We start from the raw sequence: 22,537 nt of genomic DNA, 5'->3' as shown, positions 1-22,537 counted from the left end.
GAAGCCTATCAAACATGCCTGGGATAGATTGAAAAGGGCTGTTTATGGACATCGTCACCCACTAACCACTGAGAGATCTACGCCGAATCGCCGTTGAAGAGTGGGACAATTTGAACCAACAGTACCTTGATGAACTTGTGGATAGTTTGCCATAACGAATAGAGGCATGCATCAATGCAACAGGACGTATTACTGGGTATCGGAGGTACCGGTGTGTACAGAAATCTGGACCACTACCTCTGAAGATCTCGCTGTATGGTGGTACAACATGCAATGTGTGGTTTTCATGAGCAATAAAAAGGACGGAAATGATGTTTATGTTGATCTCTATTCCAATTTTCTGTACGGTTTCCGGAACTCTCGGAACCGAGGTGATGCAAAACTTTTTTTGATGTGTGTGATTTACACTTACCCTACAATTATAGAAAGTGTCTGGTGTATGCTATTATATTTTCTGGTGGACACGGTCACTCTGGGGAACGTCTGCAATGTGTAGTAAACGAACAAAACTTAACATGCCAAGATCGCTAAATAGTCATTTTATTGGTTGACTGGTTTCGACAGAGCTATTCTGCCATCATTGGATCTTCTGCTTTGATGGTACCTGAAGAAAACTTCAAAAGCCAAGATCGTTAATAAAGCATTATACTGCATCACCAGCTTCGATAGAAACAAAGCATAAGGTCCAATGATGACGGCACAGCTCTGCCGAAATCGGTTATCTAATAAAATGCTTCTTAACAATCTTGGCTTGAGACGTTTTCTTCAGTTACCAGCTACTCTCTTGTCTGTAAACTTTGTTTTCTGCTATCAAATTACTCTGATGCATGCGTAGCTGTACGACTTCACTTTACCTGTGTCTTTTACAAAGCTGTGCATTCTTTTGTGGGGATGAGGTTAAGGAAAATGGTTCAAATGGTTCTGAGCACTATGGGACTTAACATCTGAGGTCATCAGTCCTCTAGAACTTACAACTACTTAAACCTAACTAACCTTAGGACATCACACACATCCATGCCCGAGGCAGGGTTCGAACCTGCGACCATAACAGTCGCGCGGTTCCGGACTGAAGCGCCTAGAACCGCTCGGTCACAGCTGCCGGCGAAGATATAAGAAGAAGAGCTAAGTAGACATCAGGCGAAGGTCCTCTCTAGGTCACCGCTCATCCCTCTGTGACGACTGCATGCTTTTGTATCCGAAGTCAGGAAGTAACCCGACACCTGCCGCGTGTTACGCTTGGGTATTTGGAGCTCGCACTTCTTTTAGTTTAATTTTTGGCCAGGCCCTGGATACACCATAAGTCTTGACGAAATCGGTAATGGATAGTAGGTGCAGTCCCCCCTTGTATGAGGTGGTCATCTTCCCCCTCCCCATCCCCTCACCCGTCTCTCTCTAGACCAATAGGAATACATGATTGAAGTGCCCCACTCTCCCCTTTATTACTATTCCAAGTTCGTGAGTTTCATTACTCGAGGTCTGCATGCTGCAGTGGAAGGATCATCAGCGGCAGAACAATCCTACTTAAAAATGGCGGTCAATATTACCATACTTTATGAGGTACAACACTTCGACTTTGCAGTTTGTGATTAAAGAGTGGTTGAGTTACTACAATTTAATAATTTTACGGGATATACTGCAAAATAGCAGGAAATGTTGGCATAATTTACGACGGAAGGTACAATTATGACGATAATAATGATGATGATGATGATGATGATGATTGGTTTGTGGGGGCGCTCAACTGCGCGGTTATCAACGCCCGTACAAAGTCCGAACCTTTGCTCAGCCCAATTTCGCCACTTTTATGATGATGATGAAATGATGAGGACAACACAAACACCCAGTCATCTCGAGGCAGGTGAAAATCCCTGACCCCGCCGGGATGGAAGATACATTGATATCATAGTATGTAACTGGGGTACTACTGAATCACTATGTGTAAGCACTCCAGCCTATAAGCAACTCCCATTCCTATTTGCAATTCGTTACAATTTTACCAATTTTTCTCCCAGTAATAATAATCACGTTTGCATTTCAAGATATATCTAAATACGTGATTTTAAATCTTTAACAATTACAATACTAAGACGTTTAACAAATTCACCGATATCCAATGTTCAACAATTAGCCCATTACACAAATACGTACTAAGTCTACGGGCAACTCTTCCCTGCGTTATTAGTGTGTTAAAAAAAATAGTGACATCACTATACGGGTGCATGAGAGGAGTAGAGCAGTTAGGGTTATAGCAGACTCGTAAATAATGACGGAAAAATTCGAATATATACAACTCACAACACATCTCTAAATTTCTGTTGTGAACGCCTACCACCACCACTGGCATTAGATAGGAATGGTATGCACTTTACTTTAATACAGCAACCTAAAACTGCTTGATGGATACACACATCTCAACGCGTCTGGGTTTGATCGCTTGCTCTCCACCTCAGTGCCTTGCTTATATATATATATATATATATATATAGAGAGAGAGAGAGAGAGAGAGAGAGAGAGAGAGAGAGAGAGAGAGAGAGAGAGAGAGAGAGAGGGAGGGAGGGAGGGGGAGAGAGGGAGAGAGAGAGAGAGAGAGAGAGAGAGAGAGAGAGAGAGAGAGAGAGAGAGCAGCCTCTTCATCGCAGTGCCAGACGCAAGTGTGACAGCCAATGGTCAAGGTAACATGTATGCCTCCAGTGGCTGAGAGACCAATTGGCTGTATCCTGTCGAAGGCGAGGAGAATGCAATCTGTATTAACTGCTCTAATAACTTATATTTACATGTCTCCTCCTAATTTCCAAGAATATTTTCAGTAATGAGTCATTATTAATTCATTAGACAAAAAATTGAGGGCAACTGGTATATTTTGTGATATGTCAAAGGCATTTGATGGTGTAAATCATAATATCCTTTTCAGTATGGTAAATTAGAATATGATGGTGTAACAGGAAATGCTGCAAAATAGTTCAAATCTTATATCTCTAGCAGGAAACAAAGGGTGTTATTAGGAAAGAGACAAGTATTAAGCTATCAGGCATCATCCAACTGGGAACTAATTACATGTGGGGGTCCCACAAGGTTCCATTTTAGATCCCTTACCTTTTCTCGTGTATATCAGTGACCTTTTATCAGTAACATTATCAGTTGCCAAGTTTGCTTTGTTTGCCAAAGATACAAACATTGCAATAAATAGCAAATCAAGTGTAGTCTTAGAAAGATCGGCTATCAAAATACTTGTGGACATTAATCATTGGTTCCTAGCCAATTCACTGTCACTAAACTTTGAAAAAAAAAAAACACACTACATGTAGTTCAGAACTTGTAAGGGATGTCCCACGTGTATATGCCTAACATACGACGACAAGCAGATAGAAGAAGTGGACAGTGTTAAATTCTTGGGATTACAGCTTGATAATAAATTCAACCTGGAGGAGCACACTACAGAACTGCTGAAGCATCTTAACAAATCTTTACTTGCAATGCAAATTGTGTCAGAAGTAGGGGATATAAAAATGAAAAAGCTTGCATACTATGCTTACTTTCATTCCATGTCATATGGGATTATTTTTTGGGGTAATTCATCAAGCCAAGCTAAAGTTTTCCAGACACATAACCCAGTAACAGTTATATGTGGTCTGAACTCAAGAACATCCTGCAGAAGCCTGTTTAGGGAACTAGGGATACTAACAACTTCTTCCCAATATATTTGTTCCTTAAACAAATTTGTCATTCAAAATATATCACTTTTTCAAACCAACAGCTCAATTCATGGAATCAATACAAGAAATAAGAATAATCTTCACAAGCATTTAAAGTCACTTACTCTAGTGCAAAAAGGTGTGCATTATTCAGAAACATACATTTTCAATAACTTGCCAGCAGGCACAAAAAGCTCAACAACCACTGAAATTCAGTTTAAGAGAAGCCTAAAAAATTTATTGGTGGCCAACTCCTTCTACTCCATTGATGAATTTCTCCACCATTTCAGTGCAGTAATGTGTTCATTGTAAATAAGTATTGTAGTAGTTCTATTACATGTTTATTACCTAAAAAAAACCTATTTTTATTTTTTTTAAATTCAGTGCATTAGTGTTTCTAAAATGGTTCTTTCATACAGTGTGCATTAAAAAAAATGACAAGCATTCCATTTGGGACCTGTGGAAGGTACATTAGCTTATTTGTTCAGTTGTAAATATTTGTCAAATATTATTGTTTTCTGACATGTTCCACATCCTGGAGGATCTCCTCACTATGGATCAATTGGAATGAAAGTAAATCTAATCTTATCTCATCTATTAAAATAATTACATCACAGGACAATCATCGATCAGTGTGCTGTTCCTTAGATATTTTCCTAAACCTCATTCCACAACTGTGAAATGGACGGGTCCCTACAACTTCTGTATGACATCGTAGAACCACAAACAACCATGATGTAATCATTAAATTTTCATTTGCTTGCATATGCATCTACGTCTACATCTACATGATTACCCCACAATTCACACTTAAGTGCTTGGCAGAGGGTTCATTGAACCACAATCATACTATCTCTCTACCATTCCACTCCTGAACAGTGCGCCGGAAAAAGGAACACCTAAACCTTTCTGTTCAAACTCTGATTTCTCTTATTTTATTTTGATGATCATTCCTACCTATGCAGTGGTAAACTGTGATCGATGTGTCCAACAAGCTGTCCTGTGACAATGCCACTGATCGTATTTCACGTCACTGTACAAGACACAGCCGCACATTTGTTTCTGCAAAGTATTGTCAAATATTGTTACATACAATAGTGCTTTATGAAGAAAAATCAAGGCTAGAATAAATAATAAATTTTTGTAGTCCTCCCTTAATGAACAAAATAACTTTAAAGCGGAGATTTATGCTGTCATGTGACACAGTGGTCCCAGATTAGTCTAGTTAAAATCCTCTAACCTATGTGTCAGCTTCCCAGTTGCATCCTCGTTATACAGCACCTGCATACACATTCTTAGCATTTCTTAGTATAATGTCTCACAATGCTATTAGTTTGCATCTAGGCACCTACTAGTGGACATAAATATTCGGTGTCTCTTCCTAGCGTCCGTCTGTCACTCTACAAGGCGCATCCGCACGTTTGTTCCTACAGGGTGTTGTCAAATGATGTTACATACTATAGTTCTCTATGAAGAAAAATTAAGGCTACCAGAAATAATACATTTTTGTAGTCCGCTATTTATGAACAAAAGTGGTTTTCACATACACATATGCAATCCCTGGATCGGTTTCTCATCTACGCAATAAAATAAATTTTACGGGAGAGTGATAACATAGTTCTTACGAAAAAATGCTCAGTAATTTTTGGCGTTTGAGACAGCCTGCCCGATAGTTCTACCCCACCCATCATACATCTCGCATAGAGGCCATGGGAATAAGATAAGAGAGATAGACAGGGCAAAAAGTAGATTTAATAATTCGATATCCGCCTCACTTGATAACTTTATACACATATCAGTGACATACGTAAAGATTTAGCGTGTTGTTCTTTCTTCCTCACATGCTAATCAAGAATGGAATGGCCTCAATATTGAACTTAGGTTGGATTAGCATATATCTCTTCCGCCTGCTGCAGTAAGCTCAAAGTAATTTCTTTAATGGGGACCTGTCCATGAGTGTTTGATACATGACCACAGTTTTCTTAAGACCTATGGAATAACAAGATGCACATTTAGATACAATGTAACTATCCTCTTTAAGCATATCCAAATAAGTGCTTCATAATATTATTGTCAGTAAATCTATACCAACTACCCTCTGTCCTGTTGAACATACGCCAAATTGTGATGTAACAATTACAGAAATAGAATTCCTGGCAACAGTAAGACAACAGCATTTCAGAATCGGGAACAAAATATTTGCTGTACACCTACATTTACATGAATACATTGCAATTCACACTAAAGTGTCTGGCAGAGGGTTCATCGAACGTCTTTCACATTACACTAAAGAGGGAGAGAGAGGGGGGGGGGGGGAGATAGAGGGGGGGAGAGAGATAGGAGGGGAGGGGGAAGAGTTATGCAAATTATTTACAAACTGATGTTCATAGAGGTAAGTTTAAGCTTTGGTGGCCCATGAATGAACGTGTGATCTTGCAGAGCAATTTCACCGCGCATCTGGCAAGGATAGTAAACAGGGGACACATCGATACCAGTGCATAAAGTCTTTACGAATTTCATTCTGGGTACTCAGTTGGATTGTAACTGTGCCTCACAGACAAGGGCGTGTACAATATTTGCAGATGTCAACAACTGAGGGAGGATGTGTAGTTGGGTTCAAAGTAGACAGTTTGAGTAGTCGACAAATCCCTCGACATTTGAATAGGAGCGATGCCACTGTTCGATAACGTTGGCAGGAATGCATAAACCATGGCAGTTCCCAGTGTGAAGAAGGATGCACTCGACCTAGAGAAATGACAGAACATGAGGACCGTGGAGTCGTCAGAGGGGCACTCACAACCTCAAATTCATCATTATCATAGTTCCAATGTGCAACTGGTGCTTCAGTGACCACAAGATCCATTGATAGGCAGCTCCAAAAAGGGAGCTGAGCCCCTTGCACCAACTGCTATTGACCTCTCAACCAAGAAGCCTGTTGCAGTGGTGTCAAGCACATTCAGCCTGGAATCTCCTTGACTGGAGCAGAATTGTTTTCAGTGATGATTCCCGCTTCAGATCGACACGGATAACCAGTGAAGACTAATCTGGCGACCACCCTGACAGCAGTGGGCCACCAGTCTGACTGTCACCAGCCATATTGCCAGACAACAAGAAGTTATGGTCTGGGGAGCAAATACATTTTGTAGCAGGACTCTTTCGGTTGTCATCCGTGACGTTCTTATAGCACACTGGTACCTCGACGATATTCTATGCCCCATTTTGGTGCCCTTTGTGGTAAGCTATCCTGAGCTCACATTTTAGCAAGAGAACACTAGGGTGGACACGGACGGAGTTTCTGCTGCTTGTCTTGTACTTGCCAAACACTACCTTGGCCAGCAAGCTCGCCAGATCTCTCCCCAATTGAGAACGTTTGGCTAATTACGGGCAGGGCTCTCCAACCAGCTGGGGATTTTGCCACTCTAAGGTGCCAATTGAACAGAATTTGGCACGACATCATTCAGAAGAGGGTTCAACAACTTTATCAATCATTCTGAATAATAAATTTTAATCATTTGTTTGTCTTTCGACATACATCACATCTGCCGAATTTCTTCCCAATCACGTAACTTCTTCGTGGTGGATCATATTTTTATTTTATAATACAAGGAACCCCTTGAGTGCAAGGTCGTAAAAGATTAGTGATTATGGCATTTGACACTCCACATATTGTCTACTATGCAACAATATTGGCTGCTAATGGCAACAGGGGCGAGACTGGAGGTGTCCAATGGTGAGCACCGCATGTGGTTAGGGAGCGTAGTTTAACTGCGTAATCGATGAGTATCTCACCACAGTGCGATTGGTGTTTATACAAAGCAGATCATTGGCAATGATAAACAAAGTGAACAATGCATTACGGAGAATGGGGCTCAACGGTGATTTCGTTTTTTGCACAGTATTCACGCACAGACAGGGATGAGTGTGCGGCTGCGTTATCGCAATGCAAGAGCCATAAATTGTCTTGCCACATTTCAGGCCATTTCGTTCTCACACTTTCTTGCAGGCTGAGTGATGGACTGTGTACAGCACACATAGCTCTGAAGGGCACTGAGAGAGTTGGAGCAAATGAAACAATTTAAAAGCCTGTGTCGCCAGATGTACTGTGTGGCCTAATACATGGCGAAGAGCTCCGCTATAAATACTGAGTAGTGTTCCGGGAGCTGATACCGAAAATCATGGGTGCCAATAATGAAGGCACACCCGACACTGTGGTCAGTCCAAGAGCCATCAGTGTACACAAACGTACTATCACAGAGTTCTGCACTAAGGTCGAGAAACTTACAGTGATACAGCAAGTCTGGAGTAGTGTCCTTAGGAAGTGAATGAAGCCCAAGGCTGAACACGACCATTACACAAAGTCAAGACGGTGAAGGGTGCACACCCATTGGGAAAGTGGCTGGTAGAGTGAAGTTAGGCTGCCGGAACAATAGCCAGAAGTGGACTTGAGAAGGTATCAGAGAGGGACTACACTGGTAGTAACTTGATGCTAAACACACACTTAGGAAAAACAGCTTTATCCAGAGGGATTAATCTGAATTTGTGGTAGAAGCTGTAGGACTTTATTGTAACCACTAGATATATGGGAGTGACAACTCCACATATATGTGCTTCCATGTGGAAAGGCGAGACAGAGACGTGGTATCAACATGCAACTGTCATTTCCCAACACATGGACCATACTGCAGCAGAAATAAAAATGTATGTTCTAATGGATCAAGCTGGACTATTGCATGGGCTTCAAGTAGACAGTTGTAATTTTATGGATGTGGATATATAATGCAAGACTTTTCTAGGATTTTTTTTTTAATAAAATGGAGATACGTGACGTACCATAAATTCTGTATGCAAGTGGAAGACTGCCAGAGAGAGAGAGAGAGAGAGAGAGAGAGAGAGAGAGAGAGAGAGAGAGAGAGAGAGAGAGAGAGAGAGAGGGGGGGGGGGGGGGGGGGGCAAATTTAATTTAATTTTGCAGAAGTAGGAATGCTATGCGTTCTTTATTGTTTTCACACTGAAGCAGGATTTTAGTGAGCAAAGTAAGTAGTGGGTCTTGCTCAATTTTGTATTATGATCTTCTATATGGTTACTCAATTTTGTACCCTTTCGCAGCCATAGTCCCAAGATTTTGGTTCCTGTACTATTACAAACTAGTTCATTTATAAAGAGAAGTGGGAAGGTCATATCGTTGGTTGAAGCATTGCAAAATTTTAATGTGAAAATTTTTTGCTACTTGTTACTAGGTCATTCAATTACAGGAAAATATCATGAAAATGCTGGGAATCCCCTGCCAGTTGCTGGAAAATAAGTTCCTACTGTCCCCAATAGCTTACTTACAATGTTTCAAGAATCAGTAGTAAGTGATGAACTCAGAATTCTGTAGTGTCCATGAAGACAAGATTAGACTTAATTACAGAGCACGCAGAGGCATTTGAGAAGCCTCTTTCTCCGAGTGTTGTGCACAGCTGAAATGGGAAGAAACTAACATGCAGTACAATGTTAAATACCCTGTATCGTGCACTTCACAGAGGTTTGTGCAGTGTATATGTGCATGCAAATTCAGGACACTGATATTGCGAACCTAGGTGTTATATGTCAGGATTATCAGTTACGTACCAGTGTGTGCCCCCATGAACCATGGACCTAGACAATGGTGGGGAGGCTTGCACGCCTCAGCAGTACAGATAGCCGTACCGTGTGGTTCCTGAAGAGGGGCAGCAGCCTTTTCAGTAGTTGCAGGGGGGGCAACAGTCTGTATAATTGACTGATCTGGCCTTTTAACACTAACCAAAAAGGCCTTGTTGTGCTGGTACTGCGAATGGCTGAAAGCAAGAGGAAACTACAGCTGTAATCTTTCCCAGAAGGCATACAGCTTTACTGTATGGTTAAATGATGGCATCCTCTTCTGTAAAATATTCCGGAGGTAAAACAGTTCCCCATTTAGATATCCTGGTGGGGACTACTCGGGAGATCGCCGTTGCCAGTAGAAAGTAAACTGGAGTTCTACGAATCATGGCATGTAATGTCACATCCCTTAATCATGGAGGTAGGTTAGAAAATTTAGAAAGGGAAATGGATAGGTTAAAATTAGATATAGCAGCAATTAGTGAAGGTCGGTGGCAGGAGGAACAAGACTTCTGGTCAGCTGAATACAGGGTTATGAATACAAAATCAAATAGAGGTAATGCACGAGTAGGTTTAATGACGAATAAAAAAAAAAAACAAAAGAAATGCGGGTAAGCTACTACAAACAGCATAGAGAACGCATTATTGTATTATTGTGGCCAAGATAGATATGAAGCCCACGCCAACCACAGTAGTAGAAGTTTATATGCCAACTAGCTCTGCAGATGAAGAGATTGATGAAATGTATGATGAGATGAAAGAAATTATTCAGATAGTGAAGGGAGACGAAACTTTAATAGTCATGAGGTGACAAATTCGATAGTTGTAAAAGGAAGAGAAAGCAACGTAGTAGGTGAACATGGAATGGGTGTAAGGAATGAAAGAGGAGGCCGCCTGGTAGAGTTTTGCACAGAGCATAACTTAATCATAGCTAACACTTGGTTTCAGAATCATGAAAGAAGGTTGTATACATCAAAGAGGCCTGGAGATACTGGAAGATTTCAGATAGATTATGTAATGGTAAGACAGATTTATGAACCACGTTTTGAATTGTAAGACATTTCCAGGGGCTGATATGGACTCTGGCCATAATCTATTGTTTATGAACTGTAGATTAAAACTGAAGAGACTGCAAAAAGGTGGGAATTTAAGGAGATGGGTCCTGGATAAACTGAAAGAACCGGAGGGTGTAGAGTGTTCCAGAGAGAGCATTAGGGAATGATTGACAGGAACAGGGAAAGAAATACAGTAGAAAAAGAATAGTTTGCTTTGAGAGATGAAATAGTGAAGGCAGCAGAGGATCAAGTAGGTAAAAAAACGAGGGCTAGTATAAATCCTTGGGTAACAGAAGAGCTACTGAATTTAATTGATGAAAGGAGAAAATATAAAAATACAGTAAATGAAGCAGGCAAAAATGAATACAAACGTCTCAAAAATGAGATCGATAGGAAGTGCAAAATGGCTAAGCAGGGATGGCTAGAGGACAAATGTAAGGATGTAGAGGCTTATCTCACTAGGGGTAAGATAGATACTGCCTACAGGTGAATTAAAGAGACCTTTGGAGATAAGAGAACCATGTGTATGAATATCAAGAGCTCGGATGGAAACCCAGTTCTAAGCAAAGAAATGAAAGCAGAAAGGTTGAAGGAGTATATAAAGGGTCTATACAAGGGCGATGAACTCGAGGACTATTTTATGGAAATGGAAGAGGATGTAAATGAAGATGAAATGGGAGATACAATACTGCGTGAAGAGTTTTACAGAGCACTGAAATACCTACGTTGAAACAAGGCCCTCGGGGTAGACAACATTCCATTAGAGCTGCTGATAGCCTTGCGAGAGTCAGCCCTGACAAAACGCTACCTTCTGTGAGTATAGTGTACAAGACGGGTGAAATACCCTCAGACTTCAAGAAAAATATAATAATTCCAATCCCAAAGAAAGCAGGTGTCAACAGATGTTAAAATTATCGAACTATCAGTTTAATAAGTAACTGCTGCAAAACATTAACATGAATTTGTTACAGAAGAATGGAAAAACTGGTAGAAGCCGACATCGAGGAAGATCAGTTCGGAATCCATGGAAATGTTGGAACACATGAGGCAATACTGACCACCCTAGAACCCAGATTAAGGAAATGCAAACCTATGTTTCTAGCACTTAGTGAAAGCTTTTGACAATGTTGACTGGAATACTCTGTTTCAAATTCTGAAGGTGGTAGGGGTAAAATACAGTGAGCAAAAGGCTATTTGCAATTTGTACAGAAACCAGATGGCAGTTATGAGTCGAGGGACATCAAAGGGAAGCAGTGGTTGGGAAGGGAGTGAGGCAGGGTTGTAGCCTTTCCCCGATGTTATTCAATCTGTATATTGAGCAAGCAGTGAAGGAAACAAAAGAAAAATTCGGTGTAGATATTAAAATACATGGAGAAGAAATAAAAACTTTGCGGTTCGCCGATGACATTGTACTTCTGTCAGAGACAGCAAAGGACTTTGAAGAGCAGTTGAACGGAATGGACAGTGTCTTGAAGGGAGGCTATAAGATAAACATCAACGAAAGCAAAACGAGGCTAATGGAATGTAGTCTAATGAAATTGGGTGATGCTGAGGGAATTAGATTAGGAAATGAGACACTTATAGTAGTAAATGAGTTCTGCTATTCAGACAGCAAAATAATTGATAATGGTTGAAGTAGAGAGGATATAAAATGTAGACTGGCAATGGCAAGGAAAGCGTTTCTGAAGAAGAGAAATTTGTTAACATCTAGTATAGATTTAAGTGTCAGGATGTCGTTTCTGAAAGTATTTGTGTGGAGTGAACCCATGTATGGAAGTGAAACATGGACGATAACTAGTTTGGACAAGAAGAGAATAGAAGCTTTCGAAATGTGGTGCTACAGAAGAATGCTGAAGATTAGATGGGTAGATCACATAACTAATGAGGAAGTATTGAATAGGATTGGGGAGAAGAGAAGTTTGTGGCACAGCTCGACCAGAAGAAGGGATCGGTTGGTAGGACATGTTCTGAGGCGTCAAGGGATCAGCAATTTTGTATTGGAGGGCAGCATGGAGGGTAAAAATCGTAGAGGGATACCAAGAGATGAATACACTAACCAGAGGCAGAATGAAGAAACTTGCACAGGATACAGTAGCATGGAGAGCTGCATCAAACCAGTCTCTGGACTGAAGACCACCAACACAACAACAACAACAACAACAACAACAAGTGTGTGATAAAGAGTGACAAATTTACATCAAGTTTCAGTAGAATTAAATTCCGATTATGGTTTCTACTACTACCTTAATGCTGGTTAATTTTACTATTTGTGCAACACTATACAGTAGGGCTACACCTGCCTACCTTTCATGTTTCCTCTCTGTAGCACGCAGTTTTATGTTATTTTTTTTTTTACAATGGGCGCAAGATATGATACAAACTAGTGATCATGGAGCTATGTTTTCATGATGTGTGAACTGTTAATGCATTATGCATAGCGGAACATGTTTACAATGAATTACACAACAAAGGAAGATTGTACTGCCATAGTTCTATAGTACCATATAAGATAATAAGACTTCTGGGACTTAAAAACGTTATTGGCTTTTAACATATAGAATCACAATTACAGGCATTAGGCCTTAAATACCACATGGTTAGGGAGAAGAAAAAGTCAATGAAGTATCAAAAAGTTGTTTATTTTGTGCAAGGTACTTTAAGTACAAGAGAGCATGACCACTCTTTATAAACATAATACATATTTACATACAATGAATCACACTTCACATATTCACATTATAAAATGTTTTTATAATTTATACATTACACATACAAAACATATACTGAGTTTTTCAGTTCTTATAAATACTGAAAATCCCTGAGATCTGTGGGACACGTAAGTAAACTGTCACAGTAAATTCACTTTGTTTTCCTTTCTATATGTATCTTGACTAGGAAGATTTCAACAGAACTTTGCTGGTTCTGTGTTAAGTAACACCAATCAAACATGGCTTCAGATCACAACTGACGGAATGTAACAGCATCTATTCCATTATTAATACCAGTTTATATATTCAGCTTTTTCCTTGTGATCTGTAGCTCTGAAAAAAAAACAGACAGTTTTGTTAGGAACTTTTAGAAAAACCCCTATTCACCAGAATAGGGTGGGTCACTCCCCCACACACTCACTAATGAAGCAAGAATTTTTTTCTTTGAAAAACTAACATTTTTGCCTGCATTTTGTACCCTAAGTCATACTTATAGTTAAGATTACTAATTTTAATTTCTGTGGCTGCTTTTGTGAAAGACACTAATTTCTCCTTTCTTCATTCTCAAATGATTTATCACAGCTAGGTATGCATGTTTTTGTTTGAAGACAGTACCACAATCATACTGCAACAATGTCCTCTCTGTCAATATGTTGGCAGTGGAGCTCCACATTTGGCATTATATAGACGTAACCCACCAAATATTGGATACTCCAAGAACAAAGAATATCTGCAGTCTGAAAAATGCTGTCCAAGTTTGTTTACAGTTTACAATTGTTTCTATTGTGTCTTGACTCTTTACTAATAAGCAAATAAAATTTTTCATAAGTTTCGCACTTGTAGGACACTGGAGAGAAGCCACGTAGTCAAATTTCTCTCTTTACTGGGGCACTGTATACTTCTACAACCATTGAGACCAGATAATATGACTCTCTCTCTGAAGTCAGGTGGTTTCTACTAGGAAGGCGGAAGCATTTTCACAAAGAATTGTGAACACACATTAATCCACTGTAACTGCAGTAATATCAACCTTTGGTCAGATTCTGGTGCTATTGCTGTACTAAAACTTAAACAGAGAATGATACTGAAAAAGAAAGATATGAATCATGCCTGAAAATGTCTTCTGAAATAGTCACTGAAAAATCAATTTCAAGTAATACTTACACACTGTAAGTGCAAAAACCGATCCACATGATTTGTCAGACACAGGAAGCTACCGTAAACAGTTCATATCTGCTATAGTTTTACACTGAATTCTGTTTGCAGTCAATAGAACAAGTGACAAGTCACAGGGGCACTTTTAATGAACAACTGTTTACTAAAAGTTAGTCTCAATAATTTACAAAAACTATGTTAACTCCTGGAAATACCATTACGTAAAATAAAGTAAATGAACTAACTCATCTTTAGCACATTGATGTGTGGTGCACAGCACACACACACACACACACACACACACACACACACACACAAAATTAAGAACAGGAGTGGGATAAGGATCGGTTGTAATGTCATCTGTATTTTACTGCAAATCTTGATTTCAGTTAACAGTGCAGCTATCATCAGCACATTATGGGTAATAATGTAGGCTCAGCATAGTTATAACACTTCTAACAATATAAATTTGCCATGCACAAACATCTATCAGGATTGATGATGACCACCTTTGTATCGTAGGTTACATCATATTCAGGGGCCACCATTATTCCCATGGAAGGACATACCCAGTGTGAAATGCAAAGAGAGAGAGAGTCTGCATGGGGGGAGGGGTAAGGGAAAGAAAGATTGGCATGCGAAGGCTGTACATGATCTGGACTGGGAAGGAATGGTGTAGCCAATGACAGAAGAAGAGAGTGGAAAGGTAAGGCAAGGCAGTGGGAAACGTTAGCAGAGTAATTCTAATAGTGTCCGCATTAAGTACTGGAGATACCTGTTGTGACAATCATTATAGTAACTTTAGCATACAACCACTACCATTTGGAACATAATCCTCAGCAACACATTTCTGGAATCAGGCTCCCATCATCTGGCTCTGCGTTAATCCTACATAAACTGCACACAATCAAAAAATAAAAATAAGTAAGTTATTCAGACAAGAAGTCCTTGTCTTACTATAACAAAAGGCTACAAAAGATTTTCTGCTCCACTTATCCATGTTACCACTCATTCACCAAGTGTTCCTATCATACAGCAGTAAACACCAGTCACATCAGATACACGTTTCATCAGCTGCCTTTCCATGCACTAGTTAGTTTAGTAATCATGTGTATGGCTCCAGCATACTGGAATGTTATGTAATGGCTGATAGTTCAGTGTGAAGACGTTAAGAGGGATGTGAAGAGACAACATACTAATGGTTACATATGCAAGACCACTCATCTTTACCACACTAATGCTAACCTTAAAAAATATCCAAAAAAATGACTAAGTAAGCATTACCTCTTTTACCCGTTTTTACACTAAGTACATTATCAAGCTTAACTCAGTGAATTGCTCACATGGTGCTCTGAACCCACCCACAAAAATCTTCTGAAAGTTTTGATGAAATATTCAGATGAAGGGCCAGTAGATCTCTGGATATGTAGTTCAGTCCAACTGAGTTTGATGAACCCTCTCTCTCTCTTACCAGTATGTGGTTGGCTTTATTTTTAATTCTGTTGGTGGCTGCAGAGTGCATCACCTTCACGAAAGTTGGAATAATTTGAAAATTTCTTCAAAAGAACATAAATGCACACATCAGTCTGATTTTCTTATTTCAAAGTTTATGAAACTTACTTCTTTCACCATCTCCTCCTCATAGAGGTATAGAATGTTTTGCTTGTGGTTTTCCCACTGGACTGGTAGTAAATATGGTTCACAGGTAAGATGCCTGATGATGTCGCGGAAATTCCATGATGTTTCATGCAGCAGACACATTGCTCAGGCTGTGGCCAAAGTCTCCTATTTATGATAGTCAGAGAAGAAACTGTGCATGCATGGGTGCACCAAGTTTCAGTAACCAGTAACACAGATATGCAGATCAGTAGCATGAGCGATAGCTACACCACCTGTCGGACGGCTGTCAATAATACTGTGTGCTGCCATCAGCCACCCCAGCACCCTCTGTTGGAAGGTGGTGGTTCTTTTTCGCTGTGATTTTAACATTGCCGACACTGAATCCTATGCCATGATGAGTTGGTATCCTGTGTCACTTTCATGCAAATTAGTTTAGCTACAAATTTCCGCCACTTCCTTAATAACGCTTTCCCAGTACAGACATGTCAACAACAGGATTTGGTGCTTTTTATACGCCATACAATGTCCTGAGGTAATGCTTGGCCACTGCAGATTTCTCTGGCAGTTCAGAAGTACGTGTCGTCTATGTTCGACATATCTATCCATATCGATGGGGCAAATTGGTGCGTTGTATAACATCCTGCAGCTACAGTGAATATTATAGATGATTCTTAAACCAAGATCACCTTCCACTCTGCATAAAGGAGCTCCGAGTTTTGTTGGTAGGCAAACTATGCATTTAACTTTACATTTATCCAATAATCCTCTCATTTTCAAAGAAACACCACCAATGTGTGGCAAGACAACCATCCATCTTTGTTCTTAACTTACTTTCAGCTCCTCACTTTGTCTAACATGGGCTAGGCATCGTAAGTCAGGATCAATCTCTTGTTCAGAATATCCATCCTCTGAGAGTATGGTAGAGACATTGCATAACTCATCAGATAAGCTATCTGCACCCCAAATGGCTCATGCTCTGAGGACAAATGTCCTAAGCACCCCTCTTCATTGTGCAGGATGGTGGTAGCCTGCAGCCTGTAGGAATTTGGTTGCAAATGGCAAGGATGGCATGGACATGTATTTCGGCAGGCAGCTAAAGGCAGAGAGTGCTGATGTGGCTGATGGCAGTGCACAGATGTTCATCATCCGACAGGTGACATAGCTGTCACTCATGCTACTGGTCTGCACTATGGATTTCTGAAATTTGGCGTGTTCATGTCTGTGCAGTTTCTTCTCTGACTGTTATATAAGAGGCAGTGTGTTTGCTGCACCTGAAGATGCTGGTCAGTTGCACCAATGAAATGTTGTGGAATTTTCACAACATCTGGGGCCTCACCTGAGAACCAGATTTACAACTAGTCCACTGAGAATGCTTCAAGGAACACATCCCGTACTTGTACAGGGAGAGATGGTGAAAAAAGTGAGCTCATTTGATAAATTTCGAAATGTGGTGAGTAGGCTGCTGTAAGCACTTATGTCTTATTAAAATGTCAGTATCTTTGAATCATTCAGACTTTCGCAAAGGTTACTCATGCCTACTTGTCATCACCAAATTCGTCCTAATTCGTGGTACATGTAGGGTGTGGTGAGACATTAAAGCGTCCCAACTGGGAACTTCTGATGGCCAAGCGTTTAGGAAATAAAAGGAGTTTTGATACATATCTATCACCATGTGCACCATATCAATTGTCCCTGTGACAGTGTATTTAGGAACTGATGTTTGGCTCAGGGGTAAGAGATCGGATTCGCATGTAAAGGTCGCACGATTGACTGCCCGGTGGCAAATATTTTTGTGCTCCTGAGCAATGCATACACTACTTACATTACATTTACCTGCAACATCATAAATGTTATTTTATTAATTTATATATGCACAAAAAGTATAGGCATAGGATGTAATCAATACTTCCATTCTTTTGCACTTTATCAATTACATATACTGGGGTGATATTCATCAAAGAAACAGTGAAGCAATAATTTTGACCACATCTTGTCCAAATGGATTATGTTCCATAAAATGGTTCACACAATGACACTTGTTGATGGCCAAACTTTTAAATCGGCAGCAATTTGCAGAAGGGTTGCACTTCTGTCACATTGAATGATTCTCTTCAGTCATAATTGGTCCCGTTCTCGCAGGATCTTTTTCCGGGCAGCAGTGATGTCCGAGATCTGATGTTTTACCGGGTTCCTGATATTCACGGTACACTCATGAAATGGTCATATGGGAAAATCCTCATTTCATCGCTACCTCTGAGATGCTGTGTCCCACTACTCGTACACTGACTAACAGCACATTCAAACTCGCTTAAATCTTGGTAACCTACCATTGTAGCAGGAGTAACTGATCTAACAACTGCACCAGACACTTATTGTCATATATAGGTGCTGCCGACTGAAGCATATATAGGTGCTGCCGACTGAAGCATCGTATTTTGCAGGTTTACATATTTCTGTATTCGAATCTGTACACCTGTACCAGTTTCTTTGGTGCTTCAGTGTAGATGTATGCATGGAGCCATCTGAGAGCTGGAGATCAAAGTCTAGGAAGGCGACTAGTTGTCGAGTTGTGAATTACCAGGTGTTGTCTGTTTGGGAGTAGGTGTTTAGGTTATGAAGGAAAGAAAATAAGGCCATCCTTGCCAACAGGATCATGAAAATGTCCTCAATGGATCAGAATCTCACGAACAGTTTTGAATGTTGACTGGATAAACACTATTCCTCCAGATCGCCCGTAAATAAGATAGCATAGAATAGTGCCATGCAAATACCCATTGCAGTACCATGGATTTGATCATGTATTTGGACTTCAAATGTGATTTAATTGTGGGTCATGATGTGTTTTGCCAGGAATATTAGGCAAGAGGTGGTGGATTTATCAGGATGACACTGGGAACAGGTATCGTTTTGTTCAATGGCTATAAGGCCATCACCTTAGGGGTGTTGGTCTACGAGGACATCACTTTCAAAGTTACCAACAAAGACCCTACTGATAAAGGAAGGCACTTTGGAAAGGTGGTGAAGGAACTGAACAGTGTCTTGGATGTGGGATGGCATGTAATGGATTCAGCCTACATAAGGAGCCACAACGGAATGATCAGTAGGTAGACCTGAGGTGGTTGGGTTTGTGCAATTTGGGAGTGGATGAAAGGTAGGTTGCTGGTGTGAGGGGGGAGAATATTTCAGGTGTCAGGTTTTGGAAGGGACCTAACACCTTGAGGATATGCTGAAGGTCATACTGGACTTATGAGATCATGGTCCTAATGTTTGTAAGCAGATGTGTCAAAGTTGGCAGGGATCCTAAGCCACCATGACAACGATTCATGATCATAGTGTTGGAGCCTTTGACTATCTCCCATCATGCTCTGATAAGAGAAATATCCTACCCAAACCACCCAAAGAAACATTCCACCACATACCCAAACTACAGGATATCCTTGTCTATCTATTCCAGTCCTGCACACCATGAGTCATTCCCTTGAGGACTACCCAGGGGCAATAGAAGTCTCATAAATCCACTCAAGAACTCATGCTGTGGTCAAGCCACAGGCATTTCCTACCAAATGAAAGGCAGGGACACATGTGAAAGTGGCCATATTATACATCCACTATGCTGCAATTACTGTCCAGCTATCTCTCCCCCACTCCCCACACAACTGTTTTAATCTTTCTGTGTAGCCTCCAAGCCATGTGTCTTCACAAGCCTGTGTTGCACTATCCTGCTACCTTCTCCGAGCCTCATGCATCCTCCTCTGTCCTCTCCCCTTTGATGTGCTGGTATTGACCTATCTCCTCAAACGACCTGGAATAGGATCCACAGCTTTCTGGAGAAAGTTGTCTGGGATGTTGTTGAGAATTCCCAAATTCATGCTTCTAATTCGTCCAATGTACAGGTTTTCACCCAGTACATCTCCTCTGTGAGTCCCATCAAAAAGTGTCACAGGGTGACAGGTCGGGCTTCTTGCAGGCCATTCAGGAGGTCCACATCTCCACAGCCAACATCCTGGAAACTTCTCACCCAACCAGTTGCGCACGACACTTGCAAAGTGAGGCAGTGCACCGTCTTGCATGAAGATAATGTTGTTGATATTTTCCCATCCAGATACCATGGGCCAAACATAATCCTGAAGCAGTTGAAGGCAGTGTTCCCCATTCATTGTGTAATGTAGCAGCTATGGGCCGATGACATTTGAAGCAGTTGTTGCAGGACTAGTTGTATTTACTTGATTGCAAGATAAAAACACACTGTAACTCACACAACTCCTTTACTAGAAAAGTAAACAACAGAACAGCATAAAAACAAATGAGGAAACATAAGTAAGAGATGGTGCCAGAGATAATAATTACAAATGGCAATCACTCACATGCAGCAACACACTGCACATAACATTGCACTTCAGCACTCCCCCTTAGTGTCAACAGTACTTTCTGTTGAAACAGACATGTCATCCAGACCAGGTTACAACGAGTCATGCACAGGCTTCCAATGGTGCATTAGAGGTAGTCTCATACATCTGTTGAGGCTGACCTATGACGTGCAGTGGAGTGGCTGGAGCATAGGTCATGTCCTTAGTGCAAGTAGATGCGTCCGTACCAGCATAGGGAGCGCAGAAAGCTTGTTCGAGCCTGTCGACGGAGACTGATGGGTGTACCCACCACATCAACATTGACTGTCTTTGCCTCCCTACTGATGACACTGTAGGGTCCATTGCAGAGTGGCTGCAGTGACTTGCATACTGCATCATGCCATAAGAAGACATGTTGGCATTCCCGCAGCTCGTCAAACATAAATGAGCGACAGGTCTGCTGATACCTTGCTGTAGTTGCCATGTATGTATATGCAGCTTTTGTACAAAATCTGCAGTGTCAATGCCGTTGTCTCGCACATTAGCAAAGAACTCGCCAAGAAGTCTTATAAACTGGCCATAAACAAGTTCTGCAGTCGTGGCATTCACGTCGCCTTTCAGCGACGTGCGGTTACCCAGGAGGATAATGGACAATGTTTCTGTCCTCCACTGCGAGTCTAACGCTGAAGCTACACTTTCAGTTGACGGTGCATGCATTCAAATAAACCATTTGCTGACAAGTGGTAAGCTGTAGTTCTAATGCACCTTGTACCCAGTAGTATAAAGAGTGCTTTGAACAAATACGACTCAAACTGTCTTCCTTGGTCTGTTGTGGTTCGTAACGGCACTCTGAAGAATGCATTCGCGACAGTTTCGGCGGTGACGTTGGCAATTGGGAACACCTCGGGCCAGCATATAAAAAAATCTTTGGCTGTAAGGCAGTAGGTGTATCCTCCAAATGGTGGAAGAGGTCCTACTAGGTCTAGATGGACATGATCAAATATCTGATTTGGAAGAATAAATGTGCCAACCTAATGCACCGGCTAATATTATTCCATTGACGGGCCACACACTGTCACACATATTGCTTGCAATCTTTGTCCATGTGTGGCCAGACGAAAGCTCACTTCACCATGTTGGTAGTGGCTCGTTTGCCATTGTGAGTTAGGGCGAAATGGAACATGGGAGATACGCAATGCGGTTGACGCGGATGTTCATATTTAATGCGACACGGCACAATACAGAGCGTCAGTGGTGGTCGAATTTAACGTTAGTTACCGTCTGACATCACATCGGGGTCACCAATTTTGCGGGAATAGTTGTATTTACTTAACTGCAACATAAAAAAAACACCATAACTCATACGACTTCTTTCTAGAAAATTAGACAACAGAAAATAAAAAACAAATAGGGAAACATAAGTCAGAGGCTGTGCCGGAGATGATAATTACAAATGGCAATCACTCGCACACAGCATTACACTACACGTAACACTGCACTTCACAATTAACTAACTTCTCAGTCACTTTTATATGAGAATGCATCTTCTCCACTGTAATTCCAGGATTCTGTGCTGACCAGTAAAGGCAACTGTCCCAATTGACAAAACCTCCCATATGGAATATGGCCTAATCACTACAGAGGATGTTGTGAAGCAATTGAGGCCAATCTTTATGCCAACCCATCAAACTTCCCCATACTCCATTCTTCAAACACAGTCTTCTGGTGTCAGTTGCTCCACTAAGAGAGATTTCCATGTTCGAAAGTTTAATTCTTTGTGCAACAGCATGCCTTGCGAGTCCACCCTCATGAGCTGCCAGATGTGTTTATTTCCCTGGGCTATGACTGAACATTTTCTGCACAATTGCCATGTTCTTAGGACAGCAAGATGCAGATTGACAACCGGTTTTTACTGCATCCTTTACCAAACCTGTGGTCATTAGTTTCGTGAGACATTTCTTTATTTTGTCTGGATGAATTGTGGCATTCCTCCCCTTCACTATATACCACTTTCCCTGTACAAGAACGTACTAATTGCTGAGTTAGTACATTCTTGTACAAGGAAAGTGGTATATGGTGAAGGGGAGGTATGCCACAATTCATCCAGACAAAATAAAAAATGTCATGAAGCAGCCTCTGCTCATTCGCAACTGTAAGGCGATCTGCCATCTTTGTTGTTGTTGTTGTTGTTGTTGTTGTCGAGTGAACAGTCTCTTGCAGCCACAGTCTGCACTATGCAGGATGAAAAATCACTATCGTATTTTAATGTTCTGTATGTTTCCACTATATCCAATGTTATTCCATCAACATTAAAAACTGAAGAGCCATTTAAAAGCTCAAAA

General features: G+C 40.9%; 1 protein-coding gene across 3 annotated transcripts in view; it reads right to left on the bottom strand.

Moving 5' to 3' along the window:
• Positions 1 to 12,989: 12,989 nt before the first annotated feature.
• Positions 12,990 to 22,537, bottom strand: part of LOC126334771 (probable multidrug resistance-associated protein lethal(2)03659) — a 257,707-nt gene continuing 248,159 nt past the window's right edge. For all 3 annotated transcript variants that reach the window (XM_049997352.1, XM_049997353.1, XM_049997354.1), the window contains one exon: positions 12,990 to 13,407. In XM_049997352.1, the coding sequence (XP_049853309.1) occupies positions 13,381 to 13,407 (27 nt within the window). In that variant the 3' untranslated portion in view covers positions 12,990 to 13,380. The remainder of the gene's footprint in view (positions 13,408 to 22,537) is intronic.

The sequence above is a fragment of the Schistocerca gregaria genome, chromosome 2 (genome assembly GCF_023897955.1).
Source record: "Schistocerca gregaria isolate iqSchGreg1 chromosome 2, iqSchGreg1.2, whole genome shotgun sequence".
In the NCBI taxonomy this organism is placed as follows: domain Eukaryota; kingdom Metazoa; phylum Arthropoda; class Insecta; order Orthoptera; family Acrididae; genus Schistocerca; species Schistocerca gregaria.
The sequence above is the reverse complement of the archived record's forward strand: the minus strand, read 5'-3'. Positions and strand labels throughout refer to the sequence as shown.